The 16,280-nt window shown below is 36.4% G+C and overlaps 1 protein-coding gene across 1 annotated transcript; it reads right to left on the bottom strand.

Moving 5' to 3' along the window:
* Positions 11,625 to 13,495, bottom strand: LOC109215142 (dof zinc finger protein DOF3.6-like). The gene is made up of 2 exons (XM_019379165.1): positions 13,182 to 13,495; positions 11,625 to 13,009 (listed from the first exon to the last, which is right to left on the bottom strand). Exons 1-2 carry the CDS (start codon positions 13,233 to 13,235, stop codon positions 12,185 to 12,187), a joined length of 879 nt encoding a protein of 292 aa, XP_019234710.1. The 5' UTR covers positions 13,236 to 13,495; the 3' UTR covers positions 11,625 to 12,184.

Genomic DNA, 16,280 nt, shown 5'->3' with positions numbered 1-16,280 from the left:
CTTTTCTCTCTATTCTCTCATCTTTTCTCCTTCATCTTCTTCCTCCCAAAGCCCTAACCCCCATTCTTCCCCAAATCTCTTCTTCTTCAACTCTCTCATCTCATCTACAAGGTAATCTTTCTTCTTTCCTCTTTTCTTTTCTTCAACTATTTAGTGTAAATTAGTTTTCCTAACCCTAGATTATGTTGTAGTGTATAAATTGTATCTTTTTCTTTGTTTTCTCTTTTATTTGCTTCTTTTAGCCATGGTTGATGATTAGATGTTGGGGTTCATGGTGCTTAACTTGTGGGGGGGTTTTGTATTGGTTTTGGAGACCTAACAATAATTTTTAGGGCAAAGTTTGGTGGTTGGGCCTATATGGCCGAAAATTTGGGATGTGTTGTAAATTTTGGAGCACTTTGTGCTCATTGTAATTGATTGTGGTGGTGGTGGTTGACATATTTCACTGATGAAAGGTTGTGAGTGGTATTATGGGAGAATTTGACATGTTGATGGGGGTGTGAAGTAATCGTAGTAAGGGTGGTCCTATTGGGGCCACTTAGCAATTGGGTATTTTGGCATTGTTGGCCAATGATAACTGTTTAGTGCCAGCGGGTGGCGAAGTCTGAGTAACCATCCGAATGGCACATTTTAGGATGCATCTGATAGTTGCCTTGAATTGTTTGCAGGTAATATGGTCCGAAAAAGGCAAAGAGGCTCGGCAACCATTTCCCACGTGCCAACATATGATGAAACCAGGTTCCAGTCTTAGGGGGCAGAGGACGCATTTCATGCTAAGGCTGCCAAAACCTTTGTCCCTGAGATTGCGGTTGACCGAGCTGCCCTCCGTATGGAACGTGCAGACATGTATGAGGAAATCCGAAGGAGGGAGATGGAGTTCTGTTTGATGAGCCTGAGACGGCAAACCCGATGATAGTCAGGGAGCTCTACGCGAACTGCCCGGAACATTTGGGCCGGGAGGTGATTGTGCGGGGCAGGGTAGTGGATGCCTCAATTTGGAAGATTCGCCAGGTCTTGCAGTTGCCCCAGTTTACTGGTGACATTGATCATTACCATGATGCCCAAGGGGTCTCTTGGGACACGATGATTGCGACAATCTGCGCAGAGGGTCAACCAATCTGGATATAGGAAAACAGTACCCTCCATTCCAAGTCGTTCACACATGAGGCCAAGTGCTGGTTCACCATCATTTGCGGCCGGTTCTTGCCCACAAGCAACACGACCGATGTGAACCACCTACGGGCTTTACTGGTATGGTGCTTCGTCACCAAGAGAGACTTTGATGCGGCGAGACTTATTGGTGATGAAATGATCCTTCGATCATCTCTGTTATCTAAGGGGTTTTACTTCCCCTCACTGGTGACAAGATTGTGTCTGCTAAAAGGTGTTCCCACCCACCCTACAGATGGAGCTTTACCCGTAAAAACACCATTCAGAGTTTCTAGGATCACAGTGGGCAGAGATGCAACCACTACCATTGACATTGATGATGAGGATGACGCCACAGCACCCATGGCACCTTCCAGGAGGTCTTATGAGGGAGCCGGATCCTCTCGGCGACCCCATACTGGGCCACGGTTCTCTCGATCACAGTCCAGCCGCCCCATGTTGCGTTCTATGGAGGAAGAGGTGGCAGATCTTCGCACCTCAGTTGATGGCCTACATGTGCGTATGGATGCCATGTCTCAGCGGCAGGTCAGGTCTGAGAACCAGTTTATGGCTTGGTTCCATGCTTTGGGGAGAGCTTGTCATGTGGACCCCAGCACCGTCTCCGATTCCGACTGATGCTCAGGGAAGTCTTCTTACCCTTCTGCTATTTATTTGTGATATGACATAGGGACATGCCATCATTTTTTTTGTGGGGTGGGAGACGGGGAGACGTGCTTTAGTGGTGTATTGTTAGTGTACATATACATTGAGTATGTTGTAGTTCTGTATCTTTGTTGTTGGATATAATTGGATGTACTCATCTTACAAGTAACTGACTTGGCCCAACAACAGGCACTTGTCGACGAGTCTCTTGAGGGTCAAAGTCGGATAACAAAAAAGAAAAAAAAAAGAAATTTTTTTTTTAGAAAAGGTAGGGGACTCTTCCTGAGGACGGACCACTTGGACAAGTACTCTTGAGGGAAGTAGTCCACTTAGATTTTTTTATTTTTCTTATTTTTTTTTTAGGTAGTGTAGTAATTCCCCCTTGGTTTTTCTTTTGACCACGGTTCTTTTTCAAGGGCTTTTCTTGAACCGGGTTAGGTAGATTTTTCTTTGATATTTTTAGGACCCTGAAGACTCTCTTGGACTAAGATGGGTAAGGGCAGGAATGCAACCTATAATGTACACACCTGCTAATAACTAAACAAACTAGAGGGTGCGATGTCTAGGCTCGTTTGTAGACTCGTAAATTATGCCTTAGTTGTGCACACCTTGTCTTGCTTGAACACTCATGTGAGTGTGTTCACAAACTAATTCGGAATGAGTTACATGCCAAGTGTGTGTGAGGAAATACATGTATTCTATGCTTGCATGCGATACCTAGAACTTGCCCGCTGTATTTGCAAAGCGAAATAGAAGTTGTTTGGTCTTAGAGATGATTGAGGCATTTCTTTTTGTAGCCTGTCTAATTATGAATCCACCTGTACATATCACCATAGTTAACCCCTTTGAGCCTAAAGCTTGTTTCTTTGATAACCTTGCAATAACCTACATCCATGTGTTGAATAGCTTGACTGTTTGACCCTTTGCCTCCTAGAGGCACTTGAATTGTTAAAGATCATGTAAAAGTCAAAGTGTGGGGTGATAAGGGAGTAGAAAAAGGGAATCAGGAAAATACTTGGATGGTGCAATGGTAGTTTAAAAAAAAAAATATATATATATATATAAGAAGGACCTTGCAAATAGGTGGTCCTAAAGTAGTGAATGGCAAGAAAAGCCAGTTGCACCTAGAAAAGCGGGGGTAGCGTATGAAACAAGTGTGGAAGGATGGCCGGGCTGAACATGGAAATCGGAATAAAGGAAGAATGTATTAAAAGTGCTTATGGAGGTTAGTCACTATATCCAAATATATCCTACCCGTCCCTTAGCCTACATTACAACCAAATAAAGACCTCTTGATCTTAGACTAAAACAACTCGATTAGTAGAGTATTACACTAAGGGCAAGCTTATGGTGTATCTGTGTGGCATATGAATGTTCTTTGCTGAGAGTGAGTGAATTCTTTCTATCTAAAGTTCTTTGTGCTTGATTCTATATGTGTGGAACTTCTCTCAATTATTGATGTGAGGGCATGTGACTCAGGAAGAAACAGCAAGTTTTCACCTCTGTAGAGTAACTAGAGTGAGCATGTGTGTGGCATGGCATTAGAGTCTGCATCTGAGGTGTGACAGTTGCACTGCTTAGGTTGTTCTTCGATAATGGCGGGTGTGACATAAAATTGGGTAACTCGTTGAGCGATTCGGCCTAGAAGTGTGGTTCAACTTGCTCGAGGACGAGCAAAGCTTTAAGTGTGGGGTGTTGATAATAGGTGAATTGAACTATGATTAAGCCTCAAAAGAACCACCTTCTTGTAGAGTTTTTATTGTAAAAGTGATAGCAAAATGCTCTTATTGGTGCTTTTCATGTTTTTCAGGTTACATACAGTAGAAGAAGGCTATGGAGTGGCTTTGTATCATTTATGAAAGAAAAAGAAGCCAATCGCACCAAAGTTGCCAAATGAACCATGTGAAATACACAAACAAGGCCTGGAGGTGAATTGCCGCGGTCCCGGCATAACCGCGGCCGGACCGCGGCGAGCTGCTATATGAGATTCAGAGAGGCCTTTTGGTCGCGGTCCTAGCGTGGGCGCGGTCGGACCGCGGCAGGCGACGAGAAATTGAAGGACTGAAGTGCAAATTCCGGAATTCTTAGCCCAAAACCCTATTTAAAGACTAGAACTCGCCCAAGGGAGGCATGTAATATTTTATAGAGTACTTTGGCAAGGAAAACAAGTGTGAGAGATCACCCAAAACATCATTATTTCTATTCTTCTTTATTTTCTTGCAATTTATGATTATGAATCTTTTAGTATTTGATTTCCCCATTGTCATGAGTAGCTAAAAATCTTAATCTAAGGTTTTGGTGGAACCCGTTGGGAATAACTTGGTTGTTTTATCAATATAATTAGATTTGGTTGTTAATCTCTAATTGTTCATCTATGTTTTGATTGTGGGTTAGTTGAAAGGGCCCTCAATGATCCGTTCCTATTTATTATGCATCTACTTGAGAGAGAGTGCATATTTAGGTGATTGTATGAACAACATCACTCCCGGAGTATAGACGAGAGTCATAACCGAGGGTTTAGGGGTTGGATTAGATATAACGAAACCCCGGGTGCAATCTAAGTGAATTGTATTGTGAAATTAGCTAGCGTAGCTTGAGAGAGTGCGTCTAGTAGATTATCATAATTACTTGAGAAAGAATTGTGATAGCTTGAGCGTTCATGATTGTTAGAGACAACTAAATCATAGTTATAAGACATATACAACCAAGGAAAGTACCAACGGGGAAAACCATTGCCTTAGACTTTATTTCTACTGTTTACACATCAAGTTTAGTTAAATTTCAGCTGTTAATTACTTTCAATCTTTAGTTGTTAGAAAATCAACCATTGTGAATCAAAAAGTTTGGGAAAACAGATTGTGTGAATTTACTAAATCTGACAGTAGTGATTGATATGTTAGTTCCCTGTGGTTCGACTCTAGGAAATAATACTCAGATTATATTTGCAACGTCCGCATAGTCTTTTTTGAGACTTAGTTGAGTGTGATCACATATCGATTGCTGGTTCACAAATTAGAAAATCCCGACATTCATAATAATACGGTTATAGAATCAGATAATGCTGAAATTTTTAAAAATATATATCCATATAAAAAAGGATGTGAGTTAGTTAGTGAATGATCTAAACGACCTCGGGAAGAACCAAAAGAAAGTACGTATAATTAGGAGGATCCAAGACGTAGTAAACGTCAAAGAACGTCTACTTCATTTGGACCATATTTTGTGACTTTCTTATTAGAAAATGAGCCCCGAACATGTAAAAAAGCTATGTCTTCTTCCGAATTATTATTTTGGAAAGAGTCAGTCAATAGTGAAATAGAATCCATACTGAACAACCATACATGCGAATTGGTTGATCTTTCACCAGGCAATAAACCATAGGGTTCTAAATGGATTTTTAAGAGGAAAATGAAAGATGATGGTACTATTGACAAATATAAGGCGAGCCTTGTGGTTAAAGGGTATAGACAATGAGAAGTTCTTGACTATTAGTTGCGGTATATGGTCTTGAAATTCATCAAATGGACGTTAAAACGGCCTTTTTAAATGGAGATTTGGAGGAAGAAATTTACATGGAACAACCTAAAGGGTTTGTGGTTCGGAGTAAAGAAAAGGAGGTATGTAGACTTGTTAAGTCGCTTTACGGACTAAAACAAGCACCCAAACAATGGCATGCGAAATTTAATCAAATAATATTGTCAAATGGTTTTAAGATAAATGAATGTGATAAATGTGTGTACATTAAAAATATTACAAATCACATAGTCATTGTTTGCTTATATGTGGATGATATGCTGATAATGAGTAATGACATTGCCAACATAAATGCGACTAAGCATATGCTAACTAGAAAGTTTGACATGAAAGACTTGGGAGTTGCCGATTTAATATTAAGATCCATAAGACTCCTCACGGTCTGGCATTGTCACAATCTCATTACATTAAAACAGTATTTGAAAAATTCAAGTACTTAGATTTTAAACTTGCAAAGACTCTAATTGACGTGAATCTTGCACTTGTAAAGAACAAAGGCCAAAGCATATCACAATTGGATTATGCTCGTATGCTGGGATGTTTAATGTATATCATGAATTGTACTCGACCAGATATGGCTTGTGCTATAAGTAAATTGAGTCGATACCTAAGTAATCCAGGTCAAGCTCAATGGATGAGGATGAAACGAGTTTTGGGATATTTAAAACATAACCAAGACTTTGCTTTGCACTACAGTAATTATCCTGCGGTGATTGAGGGATACTGTGATGCAAATTGGATCACCGGCTCAACTAATTCTAAGTCCATAAGTGGATATATATTCATTATTGGTGGAGGAGCGGTATCTTAGAAGTCATCCAAACAAACGTGTATTGCCAGCTCTATAATGGAGGCTGAATTTATAGCCTTAGATAAAGCCGGTGAAGAAGCTGAATGGCTTCGGAATTTCTTGGAAGTTATTCCATTTTGGCCCAAAACGTTGGCACCAATATGCATACATTGCGATAGTCAAGCAGCAATTGGAAGGGTTGGGAGCGTTATGTATAACGGTAAATCTCGTCATATACGACAAAGACATAAAATCGTTAAGCAACTACTCTCTAGGGGGATAATCACAATTGACTACGTAAAGTCAAGCGACAATGTGTCAGATCCACTTACAAAAGGCCTAACTGGAGAGGTAGTTGAAAGATCATCGGGGGAAATGGGACTATGGCCGAGGACAAGTCATTGTGGCGGTAACTCTACCTGGAAGACTGGAGATCCCAAGATCTAGATTCAAGGAGATCAAACAAAGTCATTAATGACGGTTCAACATTGTCAACTAAATTTTTTGGTCCATTCTCGTGATTAAACAATGTTCAGTATCAAGGATAAAGCATTAAGGCTTTTTAATTGTTTCTAAATTTGATTACAGGGTATATCAAAAAGTGTATCTACGAGATTACACATTTAGGAATCACCTATGTAAGTGAGAAGTGTTAGCCGCTTCAAGGAGAATTTTGCAAGGCCAATTCTCTACGCACTTATGAAACTAGGCGGTGTTCATGGCTGAAACGAACACAACAATGAGAACCAAGATGGTTAAGGGTTGATTGTGTGACTTATGATTGTCTAAATATATACCAAAGTTCGACAGTTCAAAGATATCAAATCTACCGATTAATCGAGTATATCGACATAAGTTCACTACGGAAAGTACAAAGGGAAACCTACTTATACAGATGTGATTAATCCTTGCTTGTAAATTACACAATTTTTCATGCATATTTTCGTGATATAGCCATTCCACGTTCTTGTGGGGGATTGTTGGGTTTAAGCTTCTTAGAGCTTAAAAGAGGGTGAATGGAAAATGGAGGGAAAAGTGAAATGTTGATTTTTCCTCCTTGACAATGGGACATTATCCCATATTGGAGGAGGAAAAGATTTTTAGTGGGTATATATACAATTGCACTTCTTCTAGCTCTTAAAGAGTTGAGAAGAAGGCAAGTCTCGCACCGTCGTCACTCGCTCGGCTTCGGCTTCGGCTTCGGATTGTTCAAATAATTGATTGAATAATTGTTTGGACCAAATTTATTTGTTAATATTAACGCAATATTAATTAATTTAAATTAGATCGTTACTGTAACGATAATTCAATTTTCCTCCATTTTAATTTTTTTGTTATAATTTGAATGTGGCGGTTTGCAGAAATGGCCGTTTTATAAAACAACCATTTTGAATTGTAACCTTACATGAAGAGTTATAACTCTTCAGTATTACCCAATGTTTTTGGCTATAAATACATAAACTCTCACTCAGATTTTCTTTACGAAAATTCTGATTTCTCCTTCTTCTTTCTGCATTGTTTTAACAGAAAAGAAAGCATTAAGTGTGATTTACTACTATTCTTTGCATTCGTTGTCACTGGGGTTTGAAGTACCGCTGCACCAGTGAGGGTAATCTGTTCTATCCTGGGAGGAAATCATCCTAAACCTCGGGTACTAGGAGGGGATTAAGTTCCTTAAGGAAACACTGTGAATTCAGCGGGCTCGAATTAGTTTTGTTCTTCTGCATTTCTGGTTTTACATTGTTTCTATTTTTTTTGAATATATTTTTGAATACAGAATACTAACAATATCCGGCCTCCAACCAAGGGCAAAGTACACTCTGGCAAAGGTGGTCAATTGATCACCATTCGTCGAAAAATTATATTATGTATAAAGATAAAATATTATGTTTTATAGGTATATAACATCACTTTGTTGGAGAATTTTTTATTTTATTTTTTTAAAGTTTGAACATTCTTTAAAAAAAAATCTGGTTTCGTTACTGGCTCCAATCCAGCTCGTAATGCGTATATGGTGGAATGTGAGGTCTTCATAGAGAAATGAAGAGATAGAATAAGAGTACGTACTGCTGGTATTGGAAGACAAGGCAGAAAAAAGCAGAAAGAGATTGGATAGAAGGAATAAGGACGTCAGCTATTCAAAAGTGAAAGCAACCATAGAAACAGATAACGTGTTCACGTTGATGCATGTGTGGGCACAACAACATGCACTAACGTATATACATGCATTCTCCTGCTATTTATGCTTGTTTATACGCAAGTTTTTCCATGGATAGTATATACTTGCGTTGGTTCTTTTTGTTTGTCACTTAATTTAATAAAATTTTGGTCCAAATATCTGTCGGCTTAGTAAACGTCTAAGAAAAGCATTAATTAAGTATTATTTATTTTCAATTTGGCCTTTATTGGTACTCCAAGAAGAAATATAATCATAAATTACTCATTTCGGAAGGAAATAAAGGTAATTTGGTCAAATAATCCTTACGATTAAGACTATTAAGTGTGTTCATAATAGGTTTGACAATAACTTAGATGACATGTCAAAATGACCGAAGGAAGCAAGTAAGAAACTTATTGCATAGCTGCAATCTGTAATATTTGTTCTTTAAAGATTTTTACATATTCCTTAAGTTATACTATAAGACATTTTATTAACTCTCCTTAAACGCCTCACTTAAATACAATCCACTAATTTTGGGTAGATCAGAAGGGGAAAAAAATAAGTTACTTCTAATTTTTTTAAAACATCAAACAATTAGGCATAATTTTTTTCGGTTTCACCTTCTGATCCGTTGACCATTGGTCCGACTAATTCGAACATGCATAGGAGGTAAAACGCTCCTTAATTAGTCCATACCAAAAAAAAGTTGCATTTCCAAAAGTCGAACTCGATAGCTCCAAGCCTCCAACCTTCACATCACACCTCTTAAATTTCCACAGAACTAATATGTGAGATAGGAAGTAGTAATAATATTCACAATCACAAATGACAGAGCACTTAACTTCTTTTTTTTTTTGGTTTCCCACCTAATATACGGTACTCGTATAATATTAAATTATTTTTTTTGGTTTGCCACATTGGGGTAAAATGCTTCTTAAAAAAGGCGATTTCATACTGAGGATTCGAACCCGAGACCTCTAGTTAATGATGATAAGTCATTACCATTCCACCACAACCCTTGTGGGTTAGAGCACTTAATTTTGTGCCTCTAAGGGGGCCTTTTCCCTTGCCATTTCTCTTCTTTTCCCACTTCAATCTTTCTCAGATACCCCCAGTTCGTCTTCGTTTTTGGGAATATTTACTAGTACAATCAGTCCACCGACCAAAAACCATCATAATCACTCTTGGATTTTTATTTTTACTTATTATTTTTTTTCATCTTTTTGCATTGTGACTTTGTGGAGGAGTGGGGCTGAGGAAAGTACGTGATATAATGCAGAGAGGAGATGCTTTTTGACTGTTGGTATCCTGTTTTTGTGTAGCTTTATTCTTAGTATAAACTTAGTCTTGGTTATTGCAAAAGGCAAATCCCAGCCAGATTCCTTTCGAAAAAAAAACTTATATGTAAGCCATCATTATATATTTATATAAAGAGATGACATCTTATACGTGTGGGGACCCTTGCAGATCGATACTGAACATTTGAAGCATGAACAATTTGATATGGATCGGAGGTCTAAATTATATTGGATAAACAAAGAATAGACAAGATGAGTTATTCATGTAGTTCTAATATCATGTAAAGAATAAACATTTTATTGAGTATAATGAAGTTAAAATTGTTCAAAAACATACAAGAAAAATAATAGCTCCTACTCTAACTAAAGTGAGATTTAAGTAGACAAAGGACCGGTACTTTTTCACTATTCTACCAAAAAAATATTACACCTCTATTATATTGTGATACTATTTTCTTAGTAGTCTGTCCTTGAGAAATGATCATATATTTGGAAAAAAATAATTATGGGAAATTTTTTTAATCACACAAATATAAGATAAATTTGAAATCACAAATTTCAAAAAGTACTTTTATTTCCTCTTTAAACTTCATATTGAGTCGAAATACATGACATAAGTTGAAATGGTAGAGTAGCTTAGTAGTAGTGGATGGAAATCAAGAATGCTACTACGACTATTCAATAACGAGGATACAGCTTTTTCCACAGCATTGTTTTGAGTGAGAATTTGGCGTTTATGGTTTTCTCTTTTGTTCATCTCTCTCTTCTCTCTATACAAGATCACAAACAAGAGTACAACTATAGTTATAACAAGAGAATGGCAATTCACTTTCTTGACGTCTAAAGGATGGGCAAGTAACAGTTTTCTTGGAATAAGGGTGAAAAAATAACTAACCTCACATTATTAATCTCCCAAAAATACGAGACATTTAATCATATGGGAATGTGTAACTTCCAAAATTAGTGACTATAGTGGGAGTCTTTCAAGAGTTGTGTACTAGAATTGTCAGTGATGACACATTACAGATTCGTTGCTTTAAGTTTTTAGACTGGATTGGAATATTTTTGAACCATTCTAAGCATTGAGGATTTATCGCTACTGACAGACTTGTTATGATTGAAGTGGAAATTAACCACCAACCAATAAGGATTTTGGTGGAGCGGTAAATACTCTTTTATCCTTAACCAACAGAGGTCTTGTATTAGAGCCATGGTTATAAATTCGTTTTTATTATAGAGCGCTTTACCTCACCCCTCCAATTATATGGGACTTTTCGATGTGAATTCGGATTCAATTGAACCCCAATACGAATACCACGTTGAGTGAGAAACAAAAAGGAAATTAACCACTGAACAATTTGAAGGGGCCTGTTGGCCTAAGAAAGGCAAAAGAAGAAAAATAGGGCTTCTCTGTAAACAAGGGTAGAAAAAAAGTTGCAAAGTATGGAGAGAATTACAAGCATTTAATGAACTCAATTTGGACGGTCAGTTCAGTGTCTGTTGCTCTGCCTGGCTAAGCATCACCACTGACAATTCCACATGAAATACAACTTAGGCGAGTGATGTTAGTTCAACTGAATTTATTACTTTCGAATCGAATTTTCTATATATACAGATAAAAAGATTTATTTACTCATTGAAACTCACTTAACTCTAGCTCCTATATTACTTCTGGCTATAGATATGGTGGAGCTATATAGAGTCAAGAGGTTCAATATTAAATCACCATCGTCCTAAAATTATATGGGTAAATAGGACAACAATTATTATTTTTAGTTATATATAAATTGATTGAATCTCCTTACGTTAGTGAAGATTCTTGTGCAATGACAAATAAAGGAGGTTCAAAAATTACCAAATCTCAAGGTGACATAGTAGTAGTATTTTTTCGCAATCCCCTCGCATAAATTTCTGATTTCGCGCTACAGAGTATGCATGAACATGAGCTTCGAATTCACCCAGTAAATCATCTTATCATAACCAAAAATAAATAAAAAAATAAAAATAGAAAAAGAAGAGGAGGAGGAGGAAATATTGACCCGATCGACATAATTCCATTAAAATAAACTCAATATATAACCAGTCACTAAGTAGGATGCATATTAGATTTCATCTCTTATAATAACCAAGCAGCCCCGTCATGTTAGATAATATTTAAATCCCATGAATGGATAATTAAAAAAAAAACTTACACTTGACCTAAAAACATCCGCACAGTACATAATTAAAGAACCAAAAAATGGGAAATAATGAAATTAAAGCCTACCATTACTTAGTTTTCTACCAGATGAGAATGAGAATCCTCTTGAGACGATCGGACTCCATATTACTAGCTTGCAATTCAAGAAAGCTGCTTCATAATTCAATCTCTTCGCTATAATTAAATAGGGGTAGAACCTGTTGTAGTTAAACGATCGAAAAGCTCAAGCTTGCTTGGTACTGTGCTGGTGGAAAATAGCAGATCGATACTCAGTAAAGTAGTCGTGCGCACAAGTTGAGTCGGACAACCATTATGGAAAGTAAAAAGAAAATAGCTCAATCTTGATAGAGTTATCTCTGAAGATGTTACAAGAAAATCACAATAGTTGGCTAGTGGAAGTTTGTCCAAAACTGATTATTTGTGACCCCAAAATTGTTTCTTGGTAAATTTAGCCCTTGACTATTAGTACCTTCATTTTCTTCCACCTTCACATTTGCCACTTCTCCAACATTGTATTCAGGAGCTGCTTCAAATTGGTATAAATTATTACTAGGTTGTTGTTCCAAGTTGGAGAAAAATGGAAATTGCTGCATTTGTTGAAATCTAAATTGGTCAATAAATCTGGCTTGGACTTCCATTTGATCTGTTGTACCATCTTGAGGTTGAGATCCTCCAAAATTGAGGCCATTTTCAGTAGATGTGAAGTCACTAAAATTATGCAAATTAGGGGTAGTCAAGAATGACAAATGTGTTGGATGAGGCAAATGAGGGATACTATTATTAGAGGTTGTGGCATTTGCTGAGGTAATTATTGGACAATGTCTTTTTTCACTTCTAGTTGGGGATTTTGATCTACTTCTTTTTGTTCCTCTCTTGTTGTTCCTCCGGCATCCACCTCCGACGGGGACGTTCCTCAGCGCACCACCTCTAGTCCAATATCTCCGGCAAGTCTTGCAGAAATGACGTGGCTGAGAAAGACTGTAATTATTGAAGTAACAAAATTTTGTATTCGTAGACTCACAACGTGGACATTTTAGGATCGTCTCTGGTTGTGTTGCTTTTGCTAGTCTGGCTCGTTCTACCATCAAGCCAGGCCTAACTGAGCCAGCTGATCCGCCACCTCCTCCTCCAACTGCTGGAGGTGGCGGCATAGCTGGTGATAGCTGAGAGGGGTTTTCATTTGCAACTCCAAGTTGTTGTTGGTGATTTCCTTGCTACAAAATTTACCAAGAAGAGAAGAAATCAAATACTACTATGTGTAGTACTATAAAGTATATATTCAAATAGTAAAAGAAAGTGGGAATATTTATCTTTTTTTTCCCAATTACTAGCTTTCTTAGTGAAGAAGCTATACTAAGGGAAAAAAGATGAACAAATTCTAATTACCTCATGTTGCCAATTGGGAGGATCTAGATAGATGGGAATAGATGAGAAAGCCATTGTGTTAGTGCTCCAAATATTTCTTCTCTTTTGTAAAAGGTTGGTGAGGTTTATGGTGGAGAATATCACACTATGCCCAAATAGGGTTTTGCAGAAAAAGAAAGAAAGCTAAGTAAGAAGAAAGAAGAAATATAAAGGAAGGGGCTTTATTTATCTTTTCTTTTGTACTTCAACTAGCTAGTATACAAATATTAGGGTTTTGAATAAGGATATAGTGTTTTCTATTTTGTAAGCTTCATCCCTTTTTTGATATCTTGTTTAAATCATATAAGAAAGACGATTAGCACCCCATGCATATTAGATCAAGAGTATATAAAATGCTTATATTCAATCTAGAAACCCTAATTTAGAACAGTATATTATGTACATTCATATTATATGATAATAAATGTTGATCTGAAAAAGGAAAAGGCAAGCGCTGGTGGGATGTCACCATCGAAAGTATCTTTCTTCTTTTCGTCCTGTCTCCTATGGTTCTTTAATGAGTTTAAGTTATATATAATTGTCAATATAAATAATTTTATAATTTTATATCGACAGTAGATATAACTTAATTTTTTTTTACATAAACAAAGTCACTCTCAAATGTGTGTGTGAATCAAAATTCACGTATATTTTTCTGTAGAGCCAGAATATAATGAGTGCGAACTTAAATTTTGTGCATTGACAATATATATATATATATATATATATATATATATATATATATATATATATATATATATATATATTATTACACTATCAAATTAAGTTACTTATAATAGCATATAACTCTTTATCAGGGGAGGATCTAGAGTTCGACATACGGGTTTACACAAACCCAATAGCTTTTGCTTAGGCTCTATTTATATATTAAAAATTCAATAAATATCTATAATGATTTGACCGTAAACCTAGTAATTATTGTAAATTTACTTGAAGTCGATGTAGAAACCCATAAGTTTTAAATCCTGGATTTGTCTTTGTAGTCCTCATCTTTAGGTCTAATATGGGATTAAAAAAAAAACAAATGGTACTTAGATCACAAGCGTTTTAATCCAACAATATAGTACACCATAGTCCAAACCTTAGAAAAGTTGGCTACTACATGCGGCTCTGATCTTAAGTTAAATGTTACTCCAAAAATGTGAAAGAGCTGAAACAGAATATTGTATCACCATACAAACCTGTCGATCGACAGGACAATCAAGTAGCTACTGTACAAGTCCAATAAAAAAATGTTTAAATTTAAAGTCCATATGTCAAATTTAATTTATCATATTGCTAGTTCGCTCGATATGGCCAAAGTGCCAGGTGTTAGTCACGTAGTTTTGGGACGTGACATGTTCTCTATCCACTGTAGCGGGAATAAAAGGTAATTATCAAAATGATTAGTTGTATATACGTAATCATGTTACCATTTTTTGTTTTACTTTTTAATTAATTAAGTCGCATTAGAAGTAACAAAACTAGACTGAACTTTACATTATCAAAAACTAAAAGTTAGATATAGAAAGAGAATAGACATATACTGGTAAATTCTCTCTTTGATAAAGCTGGAAAGAAGAAATAATGCAATCTTCTAGCTAGAAGTTGTCTCAGTTATGTAAGGCCAAAGATAATGTGGTCCAACTACAACTTTGAGGCAATGACTTTTGACCTTAATTTCTTCACATACCTAAAATTGAATAGAAGGAAACAATATAACATCTTCATTCAATTAAGGATGATTAAAGTAATGGATGTACACAAAAATCCCAATTAACATGGGAGCCAATTTTGAATATCCTAAAATTAAAAATTAGAAAGAACTTTTCATTTAACCCAAATGAATGTTGAGGCAAACCCTATTTTTCAGCTAGTTGGATATAATCCATATACATTGTATTCTTACAGTATTAGTGTAACTTAACCTGTTATACGTAATAAGTTGTCTATTCTTATTTTACGTGTTTAGTATTTATCCTATGATTACTAGTAAGAAGACTAACATATTTCTCATGGCGGAAGCGGATCATCTGCAACAACCGGACTCGAATTACTGGATGTTGAAAATACTCACTTGGCACATGGACTCCCGGTTTTCATAGCCTAATCATCTCTAAGATGCAGTGAGTCGAACCCTAGCCGTCGTTTGTTTCCCATAAGAAATATTAGTTAAATTTTTTATATACTCATAATGATGTATTTATAGATTATAAATAGGGTTTAGGAGGAATTAATAGGCTCATCACTCATTTAGCATCCGTAGGAGTGAACCCGACCCAATAATATTTCCAACAATAGGTAATTATTTTTACTTATTATGAGCAATTACTTGTAATTAAGTTATTTGTAAAAGTGACTTTATGATTTAGATTTGACGTTGCTTTTGCATGCAACACATTGTGGATCAAATTTCAATTGGCTGCTAGCTAACTATAGATCATCTGCACATGTGATGCAGAGAAAATGGCGAGAAAAATTAATCTATTTAAGTAGATGGTGGAGTAAGAATCTAATTCCCTCTCCATTAATGAAACAATAAATGTAACCAATCTCCTTTAAGGGAATATGTCTTTTTGAGCTAATTTTCATGCAAAAAGCAAACCTGTTTCTATATATACCATGCATACATTAGTTGGAAAGCAGGCACACCATTTGATGGCTGCAGCTTTTTCTCTATGCAATTATTTGTTCGATTGCTGTCACAGCCTTCTCTTCCCCCTCAATTCTAAGGACTTTAATTTGCATGGGACAGATCTTGGAAAATTCAGCAGCTCCACAATTTGCTTTGTATCAACAACAACAATAATATATCCAACGCATTCTCATATTTTAGGGTTCGAGGAAGATAAAAAATATGCAAGGTAAAATTTTACTCCTACTTTATAAAGGCAAAGAGATTATTCTTGAAAGATCCTAGGCTTATATCATTTGTGCTACATTTTCAAGAGCCATCATTTGAGGATTAATCAAGAGTGTAGCTTAATGGTCAATCAATTAAGATAAGAATTACGGCTATGCATGGATGATTACTTCTCATATCTTTAGACCTTTATCGATCGAGTTACTTAATATATGTAA

The sequence above is a fragment of the Nicotiana attenuata genome, chromosome 2, assembly GCF_001879085.1.
Source record: "Nicotiana attenuata strain UT chromosome 2, NIATTr2, whole genome shotgun sequence".
Taxonomy (NCBI): domain Eukaryota; kingdom Viridiplantae; phylum Streptophyta; class Magnoliopsida; order Solanales; family Solanaceae; genus Nicotiana; species Nicotiana attenuata.
Note: the sequence above shows the minus strand (reverse complement) of the source record. Positions and strands in the feature narration are given on the sequence as shown.

Coding starts and splice junctions, on each gene's coding strand:
- LOC109215142 (XM_019379165.1), bottom strand. CDS start 13,235: ATGGCTTTCTCATCTATTCCCATCTATCTAGATCCTCCCAATTGGCAA. Junction 13,010..13,181: donor CTCCCAATTGGCAACATGAG/GTAATTAGAATT, acceptor TAAATTTTGTAG/CAAGGAAATCACCAACAACA.